Source organism: Macaca thibetana, chromosome 7 (assembly GCF_024542745.1).
Source record: "Macaca thibetana thibetana isolate TM-01 chromosome 7, ASM2454274v1, whole genome shotgun sequence".
NCBI classification, from domain to species: Eukaryota; Metazoa; Chordata; class Mammalia; order Primates; family Cercopithecidae; genus Macaca; species Macaca thibetana.
The window spans coordinates 106,155,420-106,173,281 of record NC_065584.1 but is presented as its reverse complement, the minus strand read 5'-3'; the positions used below and the strand labels follow the sequence as shown (position 1 = coordinate 106,173,281).

The following is a 17,862-nucleotide window of genomic DNA, read 5'->3' as shown; positions in this document are numbered from 1 at the left end:
CTGTGGGAGTGCTGCAGCCAGGCTGACATGACCCAGGAGTGGGAAAAAAGCAGGCCCAAGGGCAACCATCTACCTTAAGTTTCCTTGCAAAATCTAGCAGCATAAAAAATCTCTTTTGTATACCACACCAGCCTTCAAACACCTCTGCTCAGCAGCACTTCTTTGCTAACTCACACTCTGCCCACTAATCATTCATTTAGTTTTGTCTATAAAGTACCTATCTTCCCTACACGTGGAACCCTGTACTGGTCCTTATTAATCTTGGTACTCCCATTCTGATCCCCTTTGACTGTCTTGGGCACATACAAACGAAATGATCCAGTTCTCTCTTTGATCTCTAGTAAAGGAAATGTTAAAGAATAGTTGAACATCCAAGGAAGAAACCTAAAATGATAGGAAGCTGCCGACTTTATTTTTCTTTTGTCAAGCTGATAAAATTATATTAATTTTTCTGCTTTTCTTACTCTACAAAGAATGAGGCCTCTACTCATTTCACTTAAAAAATATTTTTTTAAAACCCTGTTTATTAAGAGCAGATAAAACACCTATTGTAGAGAAGAAAAAAATGTCACCTACCAGAGATAACTAATGTGAATAGATTGGGGGTGTGTGTATTAAAACCATTTTTTTCTCTAGAAAACAAAACAGATAATCCAGCATATGCAGTTTATATTCTGCTTTTTAAACTTACTATTATTTGGGGGCTCCATCTTTAAATGTGAGTCTCTAATCACTAAAATGACCGTTTATTAGACATCCAGGCCGACTCCAGAAAGTCTGTATGAGGGGAGCTGCCACTCCATTCTCTCCAATCCCATATTTGCAAGAGGCCACTTATGGCTCAAAAGTAATCCCCACAACCAAAGTTCTCACTTGCCATGCTGCCCTGTGTGGCCTGGAGGGTTTTCCCGAAGTGGTAGAATTACCTGAGTTTCAGTTGTGATCGCACCTCTCCAAACTCCAGCTGGAGCAGTTCATTGTAGCAGGCCATGATGTTGGGGTTTTCCACATACCTCTACAAACAGAAAGAGGAATTTTGTGGATAAACAAAGGTGCTTCTTTATGTGTGCCAATAAAAATAACTCTTTTAACAAACTTCTCAACTTGGCAACTGAAATCTAAAAAATACTTTATCATTAATGACGAACAGAAGGTAAGAGAGAAAATTTATGGGCACCAAATTAGCTTTTAAAAAAATAGGGTGTAAGAATGCTTTTCCTTCTATCATTTAGCAGCCTTGCATTTAAAAAAGAAAAAGAAAAAAGAGAAGAAAAGAATGCTTTTCTTTCAGCATCTTCCATTAAGAGCATTTTGGTTGTTTTCATGTCACTGATAAAGCAGAGGCTAGAACATGTAGAGGAGGAAATTTACCAACTAAACTCCTACTTATATTATGCTTTCAGAATATATTCAAGAACAGTATTTGGTCCTTTTTAAAGTCATGTAAGCTTACAATAAGCAAAAATACACTTGCATTTCTATTGGCACCTGTATTTCACAGGGGAAAGCCTGACATGGACAACATTTTCCTGAACTAACCTCCGACAGCGGCTCAGTGAAGCCGGAAGATGATTATCTTCCACAGCAGAGGCACTGGCAGAAGTCATGGATGGATTTGCCCAGTGTCTCTTATAGCTGTGGACATTAAGTATTTTGTATAACCTTTACATAGTGGAAATATCTCACAACAAAGTGAATTACATAGTTCTGAGAAGATGGACCCATTCCACCATCAAATTAAATACTCCATGAAGACATCTTAGCAGCCACTGTGTTCTGCCACATAGTTCTATTCAGACGTAAAAATATTTGTGAACATTACTCCCCTGTTTCTAAAGAGCTCTTTGTTTTTTACCTGCACAATAAGTGGACAATACTCTACCTGGCTGAGAAGGAAGCTGATGCCTAAGAGGCAGAGCCTCTGCAGATCACTATCCATAAGCCCCAGCCAGACCAATTGGGACAGGGGTCCCCTTGAAGAGTTCCTTCTACTACCATGGTGAACGCAAATGTCCCGTTTGAACTGTGATCAGGGTCTTGTCTGGGTGTCAAGCAACCCAAAAATCTAGCCCTTGGTTCATGCCTTAAAAGCTGTATGATTGTATACGAGGCATCTAACATTCCTGAGCCTGCTTCCTCAACTGTAAAGCAAGAAAAATAATACTGTTCCTATCCAGTGAAGGTCACCGTGTGAATAAAAAGAGATAATGGGAGAAAGCATTTTATGTACAAACTGCTGCATAAATGTGAAGAACAGCTACTGTCACCCCCACAGGGGAAGGCAAGACCTGTTGGCCAGGAGCATGATAAACCCTACACCTATAGGCCAAAACAGAGCCCCTTTCTCACCCAGAGGTCTGACAGAGGTGACATGCCTGCCAGCTCCCATCAACTGAGAGGGGAGGAGTATGCTAGACCTGCTGTCCACATCTCCATCAGCCAAGACCCCACGGGAACACCCAAAAGCACTGGACAGGAACCCACTTCTGACTGGGCAGGGACAGGGAAAGAGATTTCTTGACATAGTGCTTGTGCCACTCCAGGAGACAAGGAATGGTGGTCTTGAGATAGACAGGAGTCCTCAGTTCCTCTGCAGGTAAAATCTTCGGATGTGGGGGCTCTGGATGGAATGTGTATTTATCCAATTCCACAAATGGATTCCCATGCATGCAATCAGACTTTTTACTGGGTCTGAATGTTATCTAACCACCAAACTTTTTTATCCCAAAGGCAGAAAACCAAGGTAAAAAAAACTAGAACATGACCAAATGTTCAGCATCTTGCTCCTACTGTTTTCCCCCTCCCTCAAAACTTCTGTTTTGCCATACATGTCTAAACATTGCTCTCTTTATCTAAACATCTCATCTTTCCTGCCCCTTGCCAACTTTTGTTTCTGTCCCAAGGATCCCACAGGGCATGAAGGGTGAAGAACCAGGTCCAGGGATCCTCAGAAAGCAAGCTTATTCCCTCTGCTTAAACAGCAGTTAGCCTCCTCTCCCTTAACCCCTCCCATGAAAGGGGCTGGGACTACAAATCCTACAGTCTTCCAAGCTAACTTAACGTCACTTTCTCCAAAACATATCACACCCATGGCTAGAACCTGAGCCCATCTTTGCTAGGTCTCTCCCAGTGGTTCTCAACTCTCAGCTGCATATTAGAATTACCTGCAATTTGAAAAAACAGCAGCATGCAGGCCCCTCCTCAAACCAACTGAAACAGACTCCCATGGGATGTTATTCAGGGGATTCTAAGGCACACCCAGCAGTGAGTCTACTGACTCAATGGCCAAATCCAATTGAGGAGGCTAGCAGGTCCTCCATCTACTTTTCAGTCCTGAATCACGGCTAATCCACAAAATAGCTCATGCCCCTTCCTACCCACCATCCCCTATACCAGAGATATCATTATGGTGTCAGCTTTCAGATTCAAGCCTTGGCACCACTGCCTATAGCTGTGACTGGGAGAATCCCCTTCCTCTAGGTCTAACTGTTCTTCTCAGTAACCTGAGCATCCTTTTGTTACACAAAAGTAAGACTCTAGATGAGATTAGTTACCACTTGTGGTCTCTGAGGACTGGTCACCCACATGAATTCCTCATCTACAAAATGGTGAGCCTGCCACTACCCTCCACATTTCCTAAGTCAGGTGCTTCTAAAGTGACTACTGCAAAGCTTTTGGGCTTTTTTGCATGGACATGTGCTCACAGGGGCGTGCATCTAAAAGTTATTCCATCAAAGTCTTCAGAGGATTCCTTGATTAAGGTGCACAGGCTTGAGGGTAGCAAGAGTGTGTGTGTCAGATACTTTTCAAGTTAGCTCCATGATAACACTGTAATACTAAGAAAATAGAAGGACCATGATTTACTTGACCTTCTACCAGGATGCTCTTTCTGGTCCACAGAACTGTGCTGACACACTTCTCGGGCAGAATTTCAAATATGGCAGTCACCAAACACAAACTTCCAACAGTGCGTCTGTGTACTTTCAAAGAGACCTCAAACAAATACAAGGTTTAATGACCTCGTATGGTTGTAGGTAAGCAAATAACCCAAGGCAGAGGGAAAAATCTATCCCCTAAGTTTCACTAGAAAGTGGAAGCTTCTAAGGTTCTTGTTAAAAGGAATAGCCAGTTTTGCAGCCTTAGTTGCAAAAGCAAGCAGCTTAGGGAGGGATGATGTAAAGATCCATCAGGAATAGGGGACTTCTGACTTCCAACCTGGGACACCTTACTGCTGGCTAAGTAAACCGTTCTCACGCAATTTAACAGGGATTACTAGAGGTCAGGGAATGGAGGCAGGTGCTGATATGTGTGTATGTTGTGGGGGTTGTCCAAAAAGAAGAAACACAAGAAAGCCACAACTATACAAACTATAATAACCTATTGTGTGCTTTTTATATAAAATTGTATTTACATATAAACTAAAATCTTAAATTCCACCTAATCTGACATTAGTATCAATATTTGTGTTCTTTTTGTCTGCATTTACTTGCTACCTCTATGTTCCTTTACTTAAGCTCCTTTTATCACATTAAGTGTCTTATAAGTGTTACAGAATTGTACTTTTTAAACCCAATCTAACAGCCTTTTAAAGGAAGAATTCAGCTTATTCATATACATTTGCTTTTATTCTCTTTTTTTTTTTTTTTTTTTGAGATGGAGTCTCGCCCCTGTTGCACAGGCTGGAGTGCAGTGGTGCGATCTCGGCTCACTGCAACCTCTACCTCCAGGGTTCGAGCGATTCTCCTTCCTTAGCCTCCTGAGTAGCTGGGGTTACAGGTGTGAGCCACCATGCCCGGGTAATTTTTGTATTTTTAGCAGAGATGCAGTTTTGCCATACTGGCCAGGCTGGTCTGGAATTCCTGACCTCAGGTGATCCACCTGCTTTGGCCTCCCAAAGTGTTGGGGATTACAGGCGTGAACCATCGTGCCCGGGCTGCTTATATTCTTTCTATCTCACTTTGTTTCTCACTGATTTTACACTGTTGTTTCCTCTTTCTTCAGTTTCCCAATTTGATCAAGTTGCTGTAAACTCCCTAATTCCTCTTGTTATTTTGGAAGTTTTATTTAACTTTCCTGTTCTATCAATGGTTACCTTCTTTTTCATCATCTCAAAAGCAAACATAGATTTCTTTACTGTTATTTGTAAACAAGATACCAATTACCCCCAGAATAAAGTATCTCCCACATAGTGATGCTCTACTCTGCACATTTCCCACAAAGATGTGCTCATTCTCATTCTGTCTCTTAGATAAGCCTCAAAGAATGCCTGCATCCTCCCTACAAACCTTGCAAACACCTAGGGTTGACTAAGATGGTCTATAATTTAAAACTGAGCTATTATTAAAATTCCTCTTTGGGTACATCCCTTCTTCTAAAAGAATATTATATATTCCAGTCTATGTTTATTCATTTGGGACTAATGTTATATGCATAAGTGTAGGTACCTCTGTAAAGAAAGACAGAGAGCCAGAGAAAGCAGGAGGCACCACGAAGGAGTATGCACATGGCAGGGTTTATAGCTCACTACTTTTCCCTCCTCTCCTCTTCAAATTTCTGTTCTAGTTCATTTCTTATATGGCTAGAGTCCTTTTCTGACTTATTTTCCTCAGATAGACCGCTTGGGGAAATATATCTCTGAATTTTATGTATATCCCCAAAAGAAAGGTTAAGCAATAACTTGACTGGATATATAAGGCTGTAGTCTCTTTCTCCCTGTATCCTCTCATGAAACTAGACATTATTACTGTTTCTTACAGTAAATATATATTTACCCTATACAGATCATTTTCTTTACTCATCTCTTGCATTTCAGACCTTCCACCTGGAATTCACATTCCTTCTGGTCGACATATATCCTTTAGAATTTCCTTGTGAGGATCTGCTAGCTACAAATTCTCTCAATGTCCACATTTCTGAAAGTCTTTATTTCACCTTCATTTTTGAAAGATATACATGCTAGGTATAAAATTCTAGAAAGTTCTTTTCTTTTTTTCGAGACAGAGTCTTGCTCTGTTGCGAGGCTGGAGTGCAGTGGTGCGATCTCGGCTCACTGCAACCTCCAACTGCCTGGTTCAGGTGATTCTCCTGCCTCAGCCTCCCAAGTAGCTGGGATTACCACCATGCCCAGCTAATTTTAGTATTTTTAGTAGAGACGGGGTTTCACCATGTTGGCCAGGATGGTCTTAATCTCCTGACCTTGTGATCCGCTCACCTCAGCCTCCCAAGGAAGTTATTTTCTTTTACTGCATTGAAAACGTTATTCTACTGTCTTCTGTTTTCCACTTGTTGCTGCTGAGAAGCTAGTTGTTAGTGTGTCATTCTTTTGAAGGTAATCTTTTTTCCTCTAGCTGATTTTAAGTCCTTTTATTTTATTTTTATTTTTTTGCAGTTTCACTAGGATGTGTCCTCTTTTAAAATTTACTCTACTTTGGATATGTCAAAATTCATGAATCTATGAATTAGTTTTTCATCAGTTCTGGAAATTTTTCAGGTAGTAACTCTTCAAATATTTCCTCTGTTCCATCCTTCCTCTTCTCCTGGAACTCCAGTTATATATACACACAAAACTTCACACACTATCCTCCACATTTCTTCACCTAACTTATTTCCTGTCATTGTATTTCTGTGCTACATGTGACCTACTAAGTTTTAAATTTTTCAATTATTGTGTTTTAATTTCTTACAATTCAGTTTTGTTCTTCATAAAATTTGCCATGACACTTTTAATAGTTTCCTATTCCTTGCAGATATTTCCTGGCTTATCTTTCATTTCTTTAACTATAGTAAGCATACTTGCTTTATAATTCATGTCTCATAACTAGTCTCCGAGGGATGTGAGGGTCTGTTACTAGGCTTTTTTCCCTGCTAGTTTTTCTTTGGGATGCCCTGTCACCTGGTGGATTGACTCTAGCTTTGACTTACTGCTGCCTGCTGCCCTTGAGCAATTATTTATGGAGATCCTCTGCAGGCAAAGATGAAGCTGTCTTCCTCTGGGGAGGATTTGTATTTGCTTCTGTCAGGCACTTAGGAGTCCTACTCATCCAGAAAACTTGAAACTAAATTCACAGCTTGAGATTTCTTGACTACCTTACTTATACAAACCTGGGCTACAAATCTGCCCAAGGGTCAGCCTTACTTAAGTTCTCTCTGTATGATTCCTAAGGCCTCATTTGCAGCCAGCTGACCAAAGCCCCAAGCAACCTTTTGGCTTAGATAAACCAACACATTCAAGCTAGGAGTGGAGAGAAAGAGAGCTGTGTTTGGGTTGCCTTATTTCCAGAATCCTTGAACTGGCTTAAAAATTTGCATGTATACATGTCAGCATCATAACAATACATCCTATGGTATAATTTTTAGTGAATATGCCATTAAAGGGGATTTTATTATGTTTAGATGACTTTAGCAGGCGTAATTTTGAGAGACTGAGAACATGAACTGTTATAGATTAGATTAGCAGATTATAAAGTTAAACGAAGTTAAACCAAACTATAAAACAAGGACAGTAATTTTCTTTTTTTTAAGTACGATTGAGGCAGGTTCTCCTTATGTTGCCCAGGCTGGTCTCAAATGCCTGGGCCCAAGGGATCCTCCTACCTCGACCTCCCAAAGTGCTGGGATTACAGGTATGAGCCACCACGCCTGGCCAGAAAATAATTTTTTTTCTTCAAATTAATTCAAAGCTTTTGCTGGGTACCGAACTGAGATAAAATAATTTCTCATATTGAATTATACTTGTATAACAAATAAGTGAGTACATACCCTTGTAAATCCAGCAGCAATGAAAGGCATTACGGACAACTCTTCTCTATCCACCCTTCAAAATAACACAATAAAGAACACAGACATAGTTTTTATCAATTACATCTCACCTCTTTTACTCTACTAATTTAAATACTTCGTTATGAGTACTTTTAGATGAGTCAGATTAATATACAAATTTAAAGGATAAAGTTGAAAACTGTCTTCTGTTTCAGTTTCACATTTGGCTTTTTGGAATTACATATTCTAATACTTGAAATATAGAAACTACATTAATAGCAGGAATACAGGAGTGTCCAAATATCTTTTTAATATATAAAATTTTTAATTTAAACGAAGTTAAATTTACTCCTATTTTCTTCTACTTCCAGGTTTTTTTAATTCCTTTTTCCCCTACAGCTCAGGAAAAAAGTTTAAAGGACACAGAAACGTTTCTTCTATGTATAAAAACATATAAGCTAAATAACATTAATTTGAATACTTGCCCTTCTCCTAATATATTTCTCTTCTTTCCTTACCTCCAATTTAAAGACAAAACCTAAGATTCCCCCATTTATGTGTAATTCAAATCCTCAGAGATATTTGGAATTAGAAGGCCCTAGGAAGATACCCCTAGAAAACATTCATACTTTTAGGAATGGAATTCTCTCACAGTTTGCCTGTTTCTAAAGTGAAAGGCAGTTTAAAAATCACAAAAATCTAGCATGAGAGCAGAAAGTCCTTCCAGGAAGTTAACCAAAGAAGGGAAATAAAATAAGAAAGAATAAAGAAGAAAAGGCCATACTACAAAGGGGAATGCCTGACACAGCACGCAAGCTGCTATTTGGCCATCTGTTAAGAATAAGTATTACACTAACACCTCGATTTCAACATTAAAAAAATGAAAGTTTACCTGCGTACTACACCAACAATAACTGTGTTTTCTGAGAGTTTTGATGATCTGATAGACCTTAAAAAAAACACAAAACTTTAAAACAAATATAAAAATAATCCTTAAAAACCAAATATACTTAAACAATTACAACAATTAAAGTTGGAAGAGGGGTAAGAAGGGAGAGTAAATGATCCCCTCACTCTCTGAATTCACTCACCTTCTTGACTACTTGATCTTTCTCTCTTTTGGGGGCAAATTCCCATTCAATGGACTGTGTTAACTGTAACAATTATGGAGTATGAATTAACAGTTAACTAAGATGATATGCATTCACTTGTTCCGATCTTTGTTAACCTGCACTGTTTCAGGCAGAGTATTTTCCCTACTTTGTGCTTACATGAAAGAAGCCGTTGGTCTCTTCTTCCAAAGGAAAATGCAAGTTTATGTCTATTACCACAAGGTGATGGCTATGTTTACAACCGGGATAAAGGAGCCCAAGGGCTGGCTCCACTGCATTCTAAGGAGCACAAAGGATGAAGAGTTCCTAGGTAAAATGGAGGCTAAATTAATAACCAAAAATAATCCAAAACTAGGAAATGCAAGATATTGTAATCGGTCAGAAAGAAGAGCATCAACACCTCATGAGAGGGTTAAGAACAGAGGACTGGTCTAGAAAAGTACAAGAGACTGTTCCACTAAAGTTACCCAAAGAGTACGAGACTTCCCATACAGAGTGAATTCAACCCTTCTGCAGAAGCAGCTTTAGAGGCCATGGGGAATGAAAATACAGCCAAAATATCAGAGCAGAAATAAACGTGACATAGAATAGGAGACAGAAAAGAAGTGCTCCACTGGAGATATGCAACAGCTTTGAACTCATCCTACACTGGGAGAAGAAAGCAGGACTCTAGAGAAGAACAGCTCCACTGGAGAAGGAAGGAACTCACCCCAGACCCAGAGGAAGAAGACTCATGTTGGAGAGGGACTCTAAAAGGAGGAGAATGTAGAGGAACATAACCAGACTGCACTAGTCAAGTCAAAGGTGAGCTGGCCTCCTGGAGAATGTGTCTAGGAAGGCACAGAAATTAGTCAAGACTGACTGCATTTGCTTCAGCTGTTAGTTCAAGGATTAGAACCACTTCTGAATCACAGAATCCAGAAAATAATTTGAGCGACTAATTCTCAATTCTCCCAAAGATGGTACATAACATAACCATTCCAGATATGTAAGAGATTCATCATGCACGATGGATGCCCCCATCTTTTTTTGAGACAGGCTCTCATTTGTCACCAGGCTGAAGTACAGTGGTGCAATCACAGCTCACTGCAGTCTTGACCTCTTGGGCTCCAGCTATGAGTAGCTGGGACCTCTGGCACATGCCACTGGCTAATTTTTTTATTTCTTGTAGAGACGAGGTCTCACTACATTGCCCAGACTGGTCTCGAACTCCTGCATTCAAGCAGTCCTCCTGCCTTGGCCTCCCAAAGTGCTGGGATTACAGGTGTCAGCCAGTACACTCAGCCAGATGCCCCAGTCTTAGCAAACTTTTCCTGTAAAGGGTCAGGGAGTAAATATTTTAGGCTTTGCAGACCATATGGACTGTCACAACTACTCAACTCTACCATTATAGCACAAAGGCAGCCACACATAATACACAAACGAATGGGCATGACTGTGTTCTCCTTTGCCCATTCTTGCCTGTGGGCATTCAGGCTTCATTTTCTTACGGAATCCAGGTTGAGAAAGGTTGAATCTAACAACAGATGCAGAATAGGCCAGGGATAGGGAAGTTGCTCAGGAATGGAAAAGCAGCTCTAGGGACCAGCCAGTATCTCTCATGCTCACCTCTTCCCCACCCCCTCAACACCTCTGCTTTTCCGTGTTCACTCTGTACTCTTCTAGCGTCCACCTACATATCCTCTCCAGAGGGAGCAAACCAAAGGGTGCTGCATGGCTCTGCTGGAAGATCCCTTGTAGACACGCCACTTCAGGGCTTACTGGCCAGGTGTCAATCTCCAGTTCAACCCTGGTCCCCCTGACTGGGGAGAGCAGGCAGGCTCAGCTTCCTGGGGAAGAGCTATGGGAAAGGCTGCTTCCTGGGGAAGAGCTATGGGAATGCCTGGCCTCACTGGGAAAGTCTTAAAACCATGCTACTTGGTTTACCATTAGGATTCATTTTGGCCACACAAGATAGAAAACATCAGAGAAGAGTGGTTTAAACAGTATCTGTTTCACACATCAAAAATGTGCAGAGGGAAACAGTCCAGGGCTGCCACGGACTCTGCAGGATCAGGAACCTAGCTCCTACCAGTGTTTCTCCACTACTGTCTGTACATGAGGTTTCTTCCTCATGGTCCAAGACAGATACTGAACACTAGCCATAATGTCCACATTCCAGACAGCAGGAAAAAGGGAATGCTCCTTCCCTAAGGATACTTTCCAGAAGATACACATGATGGGTCCATTGGCCAGCTGTAAGAAAAACTAGGGAACACAATCTATTTTCTAGATAGCCATATGCCCAGCTACACATCAGAGATTCTGTTATTAGGAAAAGAATAGAAATGGATACTGGGGGCAACTACCAGACTCAAGCTACTCTAGGCAACTACAAATAATTCTGATAATGGTCTCAGCACAACACTGGAAAAAAGGCCACATAATGGAGGCTCACTATAAGAATATAGCCCAGCCCTTTAATGAGTTAAGTTTTACAAAAGCACAACTCCATTACTTGTGCTTTGCTATTTTTCTCTGCCATATGTATGAGTTTCAGATGACAAAGAATGGGATTGATAATGGTATATTATCACCTGCACACCAAGGTGAATCAAGAAATTGTATAAAAGCATCTGGTGCTCTGGGTTCAATCTTGCTTCTTCATTCAACATAGATTTTAATTCTGTTAATGTGTTTTGGGTTTTCAAGCAGTACTTTTTTTAATTTTCTCTATTTCCCTTTATGAGATTTTCCCTTTTATTACAGAGACCTACTCCTGTTGCACAAAGAAATACTGCCGCACCTCTTCTGAGTCCACTAAGCATATGTCTTCAAAAGGTTCTACAGTGTCTTATAAAAAATAATTTTCTTAGTCTTCAGAGCTGTTTTTCCCCCTTCATTATGTGGTGGCACTTTTCACAGGCCCCCCTTTGCATCCTGTTTACACATCCCTGAATGCAATTCGCATCTGTGCAGGCTGAGAGTTTGCTAACAAAGAGGGTCACAAGAGTTTCCTTAGCACCTCTTCACTGAACACCCTTGGTGTCAGTAGCCGTCCTTCTCTTAGGTCTGGGCTATAGACCACATCAACAAGCACAGTTCAGGTTTGGAGAGTACTGCCAGCAGGTATGCACAGGTCTGCTGCAGAGCGGGCTCCTGGCCTGTTTTCTCTGATTCTCAAACTAAAACTGAGAACTGATGCAATTTGCTGTTTTGAAACTACAGTATGTGGAGAACTATCCTCAGGTTCCTCATGCCTCTGTCCCTTCTTAAAACACAGTAGAAAAACCATGTCTCTGTCCATATCCTTCTCTTCCTTACCTTGGGTTTCTGAGTAGATGCAGAAAGTAAGGATTCAAGGGGCAGCAGGGATGGCAGGGGCTAGAGTGCAGGCCTCTGCCCAGCTCATACAGCCTTGCTGCTCTGCTGGGGCTCAGCCATCTGTTTCTCTGGTCAGAGCAATCCAGCATCCCAGGCTTGGCAGAACGCAGTGGGAGTAAAGCAAAGCTCATTTCCACTGCCTTCCTTTATGGCCACTGGTATTTCAGCTTCAAAGACTGAAGTGTGCGAGGCACAGTTCAGAAACAGGCTTCTTTATTAGTCTCCACGGTACGACAGATACAGTGGAGATCCCTATCCTTTTCTGTTCTCTCAGCTTCTGACCTATCATCTTATCTTTGTGTGTTTTTATTTATTATTGCTACGGTCAATTTTTGTCTCTTTTTCCCTCTTCATGGGTTTTTTGATAGGAAGTTGGGAGGAGACGTTGATATCAAGTACCACAGTGGGAATATGAAGCCATACTCTGTTGGGAACTACTGGATGGGCCTCTAGCAGCCTCACAACTGATTGACTTGCCTCATCTCCTCCAGTTTTCTACTCCATTCTCCACTTGGTAGCCAAGTGATTTTCTATCCTGCTCGACACTCTCCTGCGCAGAATATATCAGTGTCTCAACTACCTACGGGGTGGAGTCCACAGCCTTTGGCTCAGCACACAAGGCCTTCATCATCTGGTTCACGTCTGCTGTTCCAGCCTCCCCTGACACCCACTCCATATCTGCCTGACCAGCAGCCATCTAGCACTGAGCAGAGGTGCCCGGATGTCCTGCCTGTTTCTACACATGTTGCTCCCTCTACCTGGAACATTTTCTCCACCTTTCTTCCTTTCAAAACTTTAAGATGCAACTCAAGTATCCTCTGGCAAAGCCCTCTTTGACACAGGCACCCACAACACTCTGCGTAAACCTCTTCTGTGGGCACTTACAAGCCTATACCGAAATCACTCACTTTCCCTGCTAACTAAAGTATTAGCTCCTCAGAGACAAGAAGCACATCTTACTCATCTATGTAGCTCTAGTACCAAATGCAGTGCCCAGACCTGAGGAGACTTGCAAAGTAGGGTTCCTAAACTGGTAGATTTGGAAATACAACAGACATAGAATATTTGCTGTTAGCAAGGCATCTCATAAGGAGTGTAAGGAGTTCCAAATGCCCCCAACAGAGAGATACAGGTGAATGCTAGTCATTTAGACAGGTCAACAACCGATGAAAAGCTCTTCATAGGCAGTGTTGATTAGGTATCCCAAAAGGGAAGATGAAGGGAAGGACACAATTCTGCAGGGCTAAGGTCTCACGAGCCACGTAAGTCAGCTCAGAGACATGGCAAGCTGGTTTAGGGGCGGGAAGCCCGGAAAGATTTCTTGAACAGTCCAAAGTGGGCACGCATCCTTAAAGGGATGATCTCAAGGGAGATAAGCCAGGTAAGGGCCAGAATGAAGACAAAACTGATTAGGAAAATAAATCAGGGTCTGCTCTTGCCTCTAGAAACCTCACTACGATTAGTACAAGGACCCACCGCTACCCCAAATCCTCACCCAACAAGATGGAGATGATGTAGTAGAAAACAGCTTGTGAGAAAGACTTGAGATTCTTGGCCAAGGCTGTGATGTGGCCATCAGGAAATAAATGTGATCGGGGATTACATTTGTAAAGGCCTGCGCTCTCTGGCTAGCACAGTGGAGGGGACTGTTCTGCTTACTGTCACTGGTTCCCCTAAACCTAGTGTGAGCTTTTCGGTTCTGAAGCCATGCTTACAAGGGCTATCAATCAGAAAAGGGTACCCAGGGGAAGCATCCGTGATGCGGTGGGAATATGAAACCAGGATCTGTTAGGAGCCACTGATAGCAGTAAGGGTGTGCTCAGTTCAGAAAAGAAAAGATGTCTGTGGGGGACACAATTCCTGTCCTCTAATGTTGGAAATCCATTCTGGGGAAGAGGAATAATAGATCTGTTCAAGCAATCCTGTGGGCCAACTGTGGACAAAGTTGGGTTCAATAAAAGCAGAGCTTCTAAATCTCTGGGCTTTCACTTAGTGAGCCCCAGGTCCTGAGGAGAGGCTGGATGGAGGGTGCTAGGCACTTCACAGAGGAGAGGCACAGCTGTCTTCTCTGCTTCTCTAAAACCATATATTAAAGCAATCCAGTTCCCATTCTTTACTTAAAAACTATATAAAATTGTTATTTACACGATGAAAGAACTCTGATTAACTACAGTGCTTATGGAATTTGGTATTTGTGTGAGTTTTTAACTGAGCATGTAACATTACTTTTTTTCACTGAAATATTTCAGCTCCTCTAGTCTATAAGCTTATAAAAGACGAGAACTTCATTTTATAACTTTCAGTCTAAAACATTCTCTTGTACATAGCTCAATAAAAATCTGCTGAATGAATTAATCCTATTTTTTTAGAATATTCCTAAAACGTATAGCAACAGTATATTTTCTTCCCTTAAAAAGTGGAATATAATGTTATGTTTCTTTTACTACAATTTTTAACAGTGGAACATAACCAATACAATTTAATTTTTCTTTTACAATACAAGATGCTCTAGTAGTCACCTTTAAAGGTATGAACTTCCATTGTCCAGCACATACCTGTGGCTAGGCTTGGGCCTGGACAAGACTGGGAAAGAGACCAAGTTTTCTCCAGCCCCCTCACGCTGTCCTCCCTTTTCTATCTCGGCAGCCGTTTGGCCCACCTTAGACACCTCTACTGCCTTGCAACATTCCACCATGACTACCAAGCATCATGTAATTTACATATCATCTTCCCCTCCTCTGTGTGGTATCTATTCAATGTTAGGGATAAAGGGGATACTGGAAACCAAATGTTCCAAATTTACAGCTGAGCTAAAACATCCCCAGAGAAGGCGCAGTTACCCACAGACAAGCGGCTGTCCAGGAAGAGCCAGACAAGGACCTGGACCTCCCTCTTTCCTAGCCAGAGCTCTCTCTATTTCTCTTGGGCTGCAATCCCCCATGAACGTGCTGGGTGACTGGCCAGATGACATGTCAAGAAATCTGGGGTAGGGCGGGCACGGTGCAGTGGGTCACACCTGTAACCCCAGCACTTTGGGAGGCTGAGGCAGATGGATCACTTGGGGTCAGGAGTTCAAGACCAGCCTGGCCAATAAGATGAAACCCCGTCTCTACCAAAAATACAAAATTAGCCGGGCATGGTGCTGTGTGCCTGTAATTCCAGCTACTTGGAAGGCTGAGGCAGGAGAATCCCTTGAACCCTGGAGGCAAAGGTTGCAGTGAGCTGAGATCGAGTCACTGCACTCCAGCCTGGGTGACAGAGTGAGACTCTGTCTTGAGAAAAATAAAATAAAATAAAATAAAATAAATCTGGGCTACAATGATAATGGCTTATTGTGAAGTCAACCAGATCGAAACAGATGAGGAACATAGGGCACATCTCAGGCACTAGATCAAGGCCACAGGAGAAACTACTGGAGGCAAGTCGTGGAAGGGTAAATGCTACCTAGTCTGACTACCAGGAGTGTGGAGTTCTCACCACCAAGGAAACAAACCCACGTTGACGTCATCACATACCCCACAAATAATCTTCTAATATGGTGTCATTTGCTTGTCACCTCGGTTTTTAACCCACAGGTTTTTAATCTACTTAGCTTATATCTTTTCTCTCTCTTAAAAGTCAAGATTTTAAATGTCCTTCAAGTTAGTATGTCATAAAATTTTATATTTGCCTTGCTTCCATCAGCAGCAAGTAACTTTCTTTAAAAGGCATTTTTTAGGTTTAGGTCACTATACAGAATTCTCTCATAGTATTGACAATGTGCAAGTGTTATAAATAAAACCCATTCATCGAACATTAAAAGGCAATTTTCAAAATTTTTACAACTTTGAAAACAATCTGAAAAATTATAATTCTTACTGCACTAATATGCAAGTGATATCTGTGGTTAATTACATTTTGGGTTTCACTTTGACCCTTAATAATTCTTATTATTCATATTTTCTTACTGTTTCAAGTAAAGTGAAGCAAGACAAAACAAAAGAGACATACATCAGTCCTACAAATAGTGAGGTTCTAATATTCTGTTTATTTTAGATGCATGGAAAGCAACTTAAAAGAGAGAGTGAGTCTAACTTAATCTATTTCTAGGCTGCATGTATTGTCACAAAGGCCAATGGGACTATTTAGGCCAGAGTCTTGGGCTTACCTGCACAGTGCCTCTGCATCCAGTTGTCGAGGATTTCTGTGGTCTATGATGATAATGTCATGATGTTTGTCCAGGAAACAGGCAAGGACAGCCTGAGCCTCCTTGGTAACTGTACACTTAAACCCTGCTTTTTCACATGCCCTGCAGAATCCATTACATTGGTTATCTTCTTTGGTAAACACTAAAAGTACCTGAATCAAAAGAGCACAAACACTTTTTTAAACAAAGATGTTAGAATTGTCATTTCTTACACTTTTTTTTTTGTCTTGAGACGAGTCTTACTCTGTTGCCCAAGCTGGAGTGCAATAGCACGATCTCGGCTCACTGCAGCCTCTGCCTCCTGGGTTCAAGTGATTCTCCTGCCTCAGCCCTGCCAAGTAGTTGGGCCACAGGCACGCGCCACCATGCCCGGTGAATTTTTGTTATTTTTAATAGAGATGGGGTTTTGCCATGTTGGTCAGGCTGGTCTCGAACTCCTGAGCTCACGTGATCCTCCCACCTTGGCCTCCCGAAGTGCTGGGATTACAGGTATGAGCCACCGTGCCTGGTCAGAATTGTCATTTCTGTGTGTGTGTGTGTGTGTGTGTGTGTGTGTGTGTGTGTGTATGTGTTTTGGGGGGATGGTGGGTGAGCGACAGGGTCTTCCTCTGTTGCACAGGCTGGACTACAGTAGTGTGATGTCAGCTCACTGCAACCTCCGTCTCCAGGGTTCCAGTGTTCTTGTACCTCAGCGCCCCCAGTGGCTGGGAGATTACAGGTGTGCACCACCATGGCTGGCTAATTTTTGTACTTTTAGTAGAGATGGGGTCTCTCCATGGGCTTAAGTGATCCACCCGCTGTGGCCTCCCAAAATGCTGGGATTACAGGTGTGAGTCACTGCACCTGGCCATATGCCTACTTTTTTGCTAAGAAACCCACTGACAGAACTCAACAAAGGTTTAGTTAGGCATTTTATCTTGAAACTAAATGAATTAAAACACATTAATATTTATTTTAGTTAAAAGAAAGTTAACTGGGTAAGTTCTCAGATGGTGAATGCTAATATCTTGGTGAAATTATTGGAATACTTAATCCTATAAATAATGTATTGAAATGTTTGACTCAAGATTTTATGTAATTCCTCCAAGTTAAAAAAAAAATCACTTTGATTAAAAGAAGAAAGATTTAAAGTAGACCAAAATGTGACACTTCAAAGCCTGGTGACACAGTCACCAGGTACGAGAGGTAGCATCTGTGCCTCTGCCCAGGACAGTGGCTGGTTGCCCCTGATCACGTCAGTCCTGGCCTGGAGCAAGCGAGGCCTGTATCCATAACTTCTTCCTTATCCAGCCAGCCTCCTTCCCTCTCTCTCTGCCTGCTATTCTCACTCCCAATCTGGTTCAGGAGCACCGGTGCTCCATCCCTTCAGAAGCAGACTGACAATGGGGCAACAGTGGTAAGGAGGAGATGGGCAGCCTGTGAAACAGACTGCAAAGCTGTCAG

General features: G+C 41.8%; 1 protein-coding gene across 3 annotated transcripts in view; it reads right to left on the bottom strand.

Annotated features, from left to right (window-relative positions):
* PDE8A (phosphodiesterase 8A) overlaps positions 1 to 17,862 on the bottom strand; it is a 155,870-nt gene that overhangs the window by 55,444 nt on the left and 82,564 nt on the right. For 2 of the 3 annotated variants that reach the window (XM_050796135.1, XM_050796137.1), the window contains exons 3-6: positions 16,381 to 16,571; positions 8,651 to 8,725; positions 7,759 to 7,813; positions 927 to 1,015 (exon numbers count right to left, since the gene is read on the bottom strand). In XM_050796135.1, coding sequence (XP_050652092.1) covers positions 927 to 1,015; positions 7,759 to 7,813; positions 8,651 to 8,725; positions 16,381 to 16,571 — 410 coding nt within the window. The remainder of the gene's footprint in view (positions 1 to 926; positions 1,016 to 7,758; positions 7,814 to 8,650; positions 8,726 to 16,380; positions 16,572 to 17,862) is intronic. The other variant, XM_050796136.1, reaches the window with a different exon arrangement.